Here is an 8,474-nt window from a genome sequence, read left to right as displayed (position 1 = left end):
AGAAAAAAAAAAAGAAAAAAAAAAGTGAAAGGGAGTGTAACAAACAAGTGTCTGGTGTGAACGACAAAGTGAATTCAGATCAGAATGTGTAAGGTCCAAACTGAAAGAGAACATTTGGCATGCAGGCTAGTAAATTAATCGCACTAATTTCTTAAGAGGCACATCTGCTGACTGATCACACACACACACACACACACACACACACACACACACACACACACACACACACACACACACAGACTGCCGTCTCTCACATTGACCGCCCCTATTTTCTCATAATTTTTCATTTGGTAGATAACTGTCCAGTTGATACAATTTAAGAACCATGACAAAAGTGGGTTGAAATATTTCCTTCCAATTATTATCAATCCGCAAATGCCTCTCTGCTGAATTGTAGTCCCTGCCAAGATGCAGCAGACCAAACATGAACTAATTTGTCAGCGGCATGTCTGAACAGCCTGGATGTTTTCATTTTGAAAATGACTGAAAACATTTTAGTATAAATGCTCGGACTGTAGTTGGTGATCACACTGTGGGAATTAAAATGACTTGTAAATTAAAATCACACTCATGGTTCACATGGTTACATGGCAGTCAAGAAACCGCAAAAGTGCACATGGGCACCCATAAAGATGATTCCTTTGTGGAGGTCTTTTAAACATGGGGACAAATGTCTTCTTTTTTGAAATTGTTCAAGTTCTTTGTGTAAAATTCATGATTCATGTTCATAAGTCATACAGATTTCACAATTTCCCCATGTAGAGGACAATATAGGCATCCACTCACTGATGGTAAGACTGAAGGAATTGCAAGAATTGTTGGCAGTTAGCACACGCCTTATAAAGTAACTACGATGAACCCTCATGAGGATAAGCTGTTTGGATAACGGACAGATGGATGATGTTCTAGTAGGCTTTTCCTGACATTTTCATCGTCATATCCTGCATCACAAGACATGGTCCATAGAGAGCTTCGACAGCATCAGAACACTCTCACTGCCCAATAGTGTCACTCAGGGTACAGAGCAATTTCTAAGGCATTAAATATAACTAGTATGGAAGAACAGTGAAGACAAGTAAAGAATATGTGGTCCTTACCAAGAACTGTACGTCTGTCCAATTGATGAAGACAAGACAAGAAAAGTGGTCAGAGAGGCTGTCAAGAGGCCAACAGCAGCATTGAAGGAGCTGCAGGAATTTCTGGCGAGTACTAGCTGGTATGTACACGTGGCAACAATCTTCCATCTTCTTGATACCTCGTGCGTGGGCTATGGGGGCGGGTGGCAAGACAGAAGCTTTATCTTACAAATAAACATCCAGCTATTTGCAAACACACAAATCTTCCAAACACTTGTTAAAATGTTTACCGGTCCAACAAAAATAAGGTTAAACTTTTGGGCCGAATTCTGAAAGGTTTGTTGGGTGCAACAACAACATTGCATATTACCAAAATAACACTAAATAGAGAATGAAACATGGTGGTGGCATGTAAGGGTTTGGTTGGGAGTGGTGCCACCTGAGCTTTTGCCACTCGGGATTACAAACCCACCCACATGGCAAAGTACTGGAACACATGCCTAGGATGTCATTTTTTTGTGTTTGTTCGTTTGTTTGTTTATTTTCCCAGGTGTGTACTCCTCAAATGATTATTCAGACATTAAATAGCACTGAGTGCATCAGCTCAGTTTCAAATTTGGGTTTTGCCTGTGAAGACCAAATGAAGCTATTGGCATCAGTGTTGCGATCTTTTTGGAGTGAAACGTACAGTAGGCTATATGGAACAACTGACCTCACCTGTATTGCCCATCTTCGATTTCAATAATTAGGTTTTTACTTGGAAAACAACAAGAATTCCTAAATGCCTGAAGATATGTTAAAAGAGGGGTCCTGACAATGAACATGAAGCCGCATATCTGACCTTTCACCTCACTTGAATGCTTTGGCTAGCTTGGATCAGACGCCTGACTGGCTTTGATAGTTTAAAGGCTATATTTCAGATATGGAGGCGACAACCTTTGACCTCTGGAACCACTCGGTGTGTCTGCTGTACATTAGTGGGGGGGAGGACTTTAAAAAAATGCAATGCTTGTGCTACAAAGGCCTGTTTGTCTCCAATATTGTTCACTAATCGTTAGCTGTATAGCATCACTGTCTAAGTCAGGGGTATGGCATAACTTTAAGATACGAACACAATGCGTTCCGAAAGTAAACTGGATTGTTCATAGATACTTTAAATTTGAATTTGAATCTAGATTAAAGGATTACTGTAGCTTGATTATTTTTTTCCCCCCAAGACCTCCTCGAGGGGGTACAGCCGGCACCGCCTATCCCAGAATGAATGACGCATCGTAAGCAGCCAAACTCGACGGGAGCTGGAGCTCTGGTGCCCCGAATTTTTCAAAGTCCGTCCATCCGTCCATCCATCCATCAATCCATCCATCCACTTCTTAATCCAGATACCCTCACTAGAGCTGCGGGCAGGCATGTTTGAAATCCTGCCAAACCTGCCTCCGTTCTTGAAGCAGCCACTCGCACCGTGACGTAGAGCAACTTCTCTGGTCGGACACAATTAGCATTTGCGCTGCGACGGCTGCAAGGATGGCGGGTGACCGCAACGTGGCGGAGCTCCTCTGCTGCCTGAGAGGCGGGCGTTCGGGACACTGCGCTCCGCCGGAGGTAAGAGGGCGACCGCGACATGGAGCCCCTATTATATTGTGCCGATCGTTTTAACACTTTCTATTTTTACAAGTTGGAGTAGATAACAGTAGGAATGTTCATATGAGTTTGTGTTGCGTTTGTGTTTTGTTTTCAGTATAGTACAGATATACAGTATGTTTGTTCTGACAAAGAACAATTGTTGCGAACTGAAAAGGTCGGATAACTGGTTTGACTTTTGCTTTCAGAGTGCTAGGCCATCATGAGTCAGCTGCCTTTTAAAAATACACACAGTTCTTTCTTAATTATTGCACAATAATCTCAGAAAACAATGTTTGGTGTGTGAGGGAGGCAGAGGCAGGCAAACATTCGTGCAAAAGCTCCATTTGGACAACTAGACATAGCCAAAGACTGAACAGAAACAAGGAAACAATGGTTGGACTTACACTGCAGGTCCAAGTGCCCAACGTGGGCCATGCAACGCAATTGTTTAAAAAATAATTTAACATGTTTTTAGAAAACAGGAAACTGTATCGTTTTAATAATCTGCCATTGTGTGGCTGAGGAATAAATAATGTTTTAATTAGTAAATAAAAACTGATAACTAAAAAAAAACAAGTTGAGTTACATTAAGATGACATGTACACATATTAACGAGAAACCTTGCCCAGATGTGTTGGAAGTTTTTGAATTCATCCATGCGGTGGGTGGTTTGGTTGGAAAATAAATGAGCATCCCATAACGTGTCACACATGTTCGAAATAAAGAATTCATTCACTTCTTCATTCCCATGTGTATTTCAACACCTATCCAATATGGCTGCGTTTACATTCATGTAACACATAAAACAACCCACATGCACAGACACTCCAAACGCATCTGCGCACAAATAACTCCACAAGCCGCGACATCAGGCAGTGACAACACAGAACAATAATAAATAACTGAAACAGTACAAATATTGCATTTTTTATCACAATTAGACTGAGCTGACTCTTCCCGTTTGTTGCTTTAAATTAGGGGACCCTCCACATCACTCAAGTGGCCATTTTGGCAATGACTTTGCTTATATAATGGTATCTAATTTACCATAATTAGACCAGATGTAATTATTTATGCTTACGCTGTAATTTTGATTTCCAGCGGGTGTTTTTCTTCACTTGAGCCATGCAGTGTACATCCAGACAAAATGCCAACAGCCTCTATGAGGCAATGAGGCACACTTTGGGGTAGTGAGCAGAAGAATTGATTGGCCGAGACGCAAAGAGGCGGGCGGACAGGTGACAAAGACACAGGTGACACTAAATAAGAGATAGAAAAAGCACATCAAGGAAGGCAGATGTAAAACCAAAAATGCCACAACGACGCAAACGCCCTCTTTCACCTCTGTGAGTCTAGGAAAATAACAAAAGAAAGAAAATTCCACCCATGCACACAATTAGACCGCGGCTTGCGTAACACTCGCATTAGGCACAAAATAGGTACCAAATGTGTGAGGTTTTAAGTGAGTTTGTGTAAATGCCTTGCTGAGTAGAACATAACGCTCTTTCTATTTTGCCATCAAAAGGGCATGTCTGTGCAATTAATCTGAGCATCAACAAAAGAATGTTGTTGCCTTCTTAGATATCATCCATAGCCCCAAAAAATTGTAAGCCAAACAACATCAGTCATCAGAGGAACCGCTCAATGGCAGCCCCGGCTCATTAAATATGACCAAGGATAGGCCAATACATATGCAGTGGTACCTCTACTTAACGAACATCTCTTCATACTAAATTTTCAAGTTACGAAACGCCTCTACAGGAAAATATTGCCTCTTGTTACAAAAGAAATTTCAAGATACGAAAAGGTATAAATACAGTATGGGCTGCTAATCGCAGCCCGGAGTTTCCTGAATGCAACATACTTATAGCTGCTCTGCCATTGGCTATTAGCGAGCATCATCCTGACATCCCATTGGCTAAGAGGGACCTCTACCGCGTGTGTCGATGCGTGTAGATAAATAGATAGATATGTGTCTATGCGGCGTCCTCATCAATCGCCCCTCGGGCCGATAGTTTTACGTAAAAGTGAATCACCCAGAAAAAGTGTTCACCAGTCGGGCAATCGCTCATTATGCTGATGTTTGCCTGGGACATTTTCGAAGGACTGTTAAAAACCGATAAAAGCAACCTTCCTTGGATTGGTTCGTGACAAAATGTCAGGCAAAAACCACTTCTGAGAGAGAACATGAACTAAAGAGGGCAAAAAAAAAATCCCGATGAGGATGCAGTTCAAAGTTAAATGACCACCATTTTTATTCTTTATTCTTTACATTATGCACAACTCTCATTTATTGTGCAATAATCAACATGTAACATGTATTTGTTACATATTTTGATGCAGTTTTATGCTTTAGAAAACAGTTATGTCTGAATTTTGGAACGGATTAGGGCATTTACATGGAAAACGCGTCTCTACTTACAAAATTTTCTAGCTAGGAAATTTCTTACAGAACCAATTAATTTTGTAAGTAGAGGTACCACTGTATTGCTATTCAATTGCTGTGCCTTGTTCAAATGGCACGGAAGGTTTTGTTTACTCATGGTGCCATCAGAGAACGCTTGGCTTTTTTCACCTGGAAGAACAGACATAATTGGTAAAACGTCATAGTGAACTGTCGCATAAGGAGAAGGCCGAGGCTTAATCCTCCATATTCCATCCTCTGATGATGCTGCCTGCTCAGGACTTAAAGATGTTCTGTGCTATGTTGAATGCATCCTGTTGTCAGGGTTTAGAAAATGTACGCCAAACTGAGGCTGGAGTCACGTGGCCTCATCACATGTGCTCAGATCAAAAGTTTCTCCTCAACTCATCAGCAAACACTCTTTCCAAACTTCCAACGCACGGATATTTATTATTCGGAAGGAGACGAGGAGGGAGCAGTGTTGGTGGAGGGCTGGAGGAGTCTTGTCACATTATATGTACCTGTCGGTGCGCGTCCCCACTTGTGGCTGTCATCTCACCTGACAGGTCTATCAGTGTCCACGGCCGATCAGAACACGTCTCTCAGTCTGACAGGCTGAACCGACAGCACGGTGATCCAGAGTGACAGCTCCTCAGGTAGCGAGAAGATGGGGTGTGGGCGCGGGGATGGGGATGTTGGAGGCGAGAGGACTGATTTGGGGGAGTAAAAAACCACAACAAGACAACTCAAGCTAACCATTTACATGAAGGAAGCGACAATATTTGGTCATTGTCTAAAATGGAAGAGCAGGCTATTTTGCCGCACGTCCACATTTGACTTTTAATATGGACAGATGGGCCAGGTTTTTGTAGATGGGGTAAACCCCCACCCCAAAAAAAAACCTAAAAAAAAAAAAAAAAACCCAAAACATTTCAGTGTCAAGAAAAGCGATACACCGTATAAATCTGATGCGTTATCTTGAAAATACTGTCATAAATTATTTTTAAAACAATGTAATTATATTTTAATCAAACATTAAACAGAAAATAAAATGTATGTAATATCGTAGTCTTATAATAATTACAATGAAACAAAATATAATCTAATGATGTAAATGGAAAAAAAATACTAACCAATTTCAGAAAAATGGCCGAATGCAACAAATGCAGTTGTTTCACTATTTGAATCGTAAAATATCATCACCACTTATTTCCCCAAATTTAATGTCTTTATCAATTTTATTATTTACAAAAAAAAAAATCAGTGGACACACTGTTGACTAAGATCAACAAATAAACAAATAAAAATGAATACAACATTTTAATTAAATTTTAGAGAGGTGAAAAAAGGTTAAGTCACTCTTGATAATGTACATTTTCGTGGGCCAGATTAAAGACATGAGCAGCCTCGATGTGGCCCGCATGATGTCATCATGATGCCATGTAAGACCTCCGAAAATCTGGTGCAACTACAGCTCCGTCAGTGGATAGTTTCAAAACGGATTTACGATTTATTTTCATTGAAAACAGCCATACAACTTGGAAGGTGTTTCACGCCAGTCCTGTGGCTGCACAGATGTTATGGTTACCATGACAAAAATTTCCATCCATCCATACATTTTCCGATTTGCTTCTCCTCACGGGTAGCGGGGGTTGCTGGAGCCTATCCCAGTAGTCTTCGGGCAGTAGGCGGAGGACACTCTGAACCAGTTGCCAGCCAATCGCAGGGCACACAGAGACGAACAACTATCCCCGCTCACACTCACACCTAGGGACAATTTAGTGTTCAATCGGCCTGCCATGCATGTTTTTGGAATGTGGGAGGAAACCGGAGTACCCGGAGAAAACCCATGCAGGCACAGGGAGAACATGCAAACTCCACACAGGGAGGTCGGAGCTGGAATCGAACCCTGTACCTCTGCACTGTGAGGTCGACGTGCTAACCACTGGGCCAACGGGTCGCCTGACAATAATATCTATTAAAGTGATTTTTAGTCTTCCAACAAGAGGATGAAGCATGCTCTTCAATCACAGATTTGATTTAGCTAACAGTGTTAATAGCACTAGCATTAGCTTGTCATATGCTAGAATGATGTGGTAATATTTAGCAAAATTGTGGATGTTGGGTGTGTGTGTGTGTGAGTGTGTGTGTGTGTGTGACATGAGGAACTGACCAGTTTTAATCAGTGAATTCAAATTATTGTTGAATCAGCATTAGGTTCTGATAAATAGCACAGAAAAACAGCTTCATGCTGTACAGCTCCACAGTTGAGTAGCACATAGTTTTCAGTCTTTGTTCATTCATTTTTCAAACATGTATAATGTATTTACAAATCTCAGACTTCACTTTCTTTCAGACACCTGTGAACAAAACCAGCACCAGATGTCTCCTTTGAATATTGACAAGCGCAACACGAGTCAGACTGTGGCAACTCACCTCCAGTATTCCTTCCACTCCACTCTGAGGATAATTCAGGTTTGGGTAGCTTGCTTTGATTTTTATTTGAACCGATTGTAATTTGTTTTCCACTATTATTACATGAAAGGAAAACAAGTATTTATACACATATTTAAAGCATTGCCTGTAGTTAAGAAACGTCTTCGACCAGAACTTTCTCTGTCAACTCCCTTTGGGGAAAAGAAACATTTCAAATTGGCATAATTAGACTGAGCAGTATCTGCATTCACTTTGCGTTCCACCTGACCACTAACGTCTTTAATATCTGGCAGTCCGTCCATCAGTCAGTCAGCCAGCCATTCGGGGCCTGGAATCGAATCCTGGACCTCTGCGCTGTGAAGCGGATGTGCTAAGAAGTCGACCACCATGCCGCCTCGCCTCAAACACAGAAATAGATCCTGAAACTCTTTATTTCCCGATTTACCCCTAATGATACATTGTCTTATTTATTTTCACGGAACTCCTCAAGCTAGTTTTCTTCTTCAACTTCTGAGCAAATAAAGTCTTATATTTATGAAAATCAAGCACACAAAAAAGCGAGACCAAAAGGCGAGCTGGATGTATTCCAGAGAAAAACACCTGCAGGATGTGCTTAAGTTAACCCATAAAAAGGTTTAGAATCAAGCGCCTGTGATCACACTCAAAGGGAAGATGAGGACAGAACCCCACCCACCTTGCCCTTCTCCTCAGTTCCACAAAAAACATGTGTGTCTGGTTACAAGCCAAAAAGAGCGAGTACATGTAGTACAAATTGGCAAAACCTCCTGGAACAGGTAGAAAAGTGAAGAGCAATTTGATCAGCTTAGCGACACTCTCCTGGCTTCTTATGTATGAGTGCTAATTAGCAATTAAGCGTCAGGGTTAAGCTCAATTCAGTTATTATCTGCAAGCAAGATGATGTGTGTGTGTGTGTGTGT

The 8,474-nt window shown here is 41.3% G+C and overlaps 1 protein-coding gene across 1 annotated transcript in view; it reads right to left on the bottom strand.

Moving 5' to 3' along the window:
* The window catches only part of fosl2 (FOS like 2, AP-1 transcription factor subunit), a 22,854-nt gene extending 18,997 nt beyond the window's left edge, over window positions 1-3,857 (bottom strand). The window contains exons 1-2 of the mRNA XM_019884069.1: window positions 3,778-3,857; window positions 1,098-1,267 (exon numbers count right to left, since the gene is read on the bottom strand). Coding sequence (XP_019739628.1) covers window positions 1,098-1,267; window positions 3,778-3,823 — 216 coding nt within the window. The 5' untranslated portion in view covers window positions 3,824-3,857. The remainder of the gene's footprint in view (window positions 1-1,097; window positions 1,268-3,777) is intronic.
* Window positions 3,858-8,474: the final 4,617 nt, after the last annotated feature.

The sequence above is a fragment of the Hippocampus comes genome, unplaced genomic scaffold (genome assembly GCF_001891065.2).
Source record: "Hippocampus comes isolate QL1 unplaced genomic scaffold, H_comes_QL1_v1.1 scaffold331, whole genome shotgun sequence".
NCBI classification, from domain to species: domain Eukaryota; kingdom Metazoa; phylum Chordata; class Actinopteri; order Syngnathiformes; family Syngnathidae; genus Hippocampus; species Hippocampus comes.
Note: the sequence above shows the minus strand (reverse complement) of the source record. Positions and strands in the feature narration are given on the sequence as shown.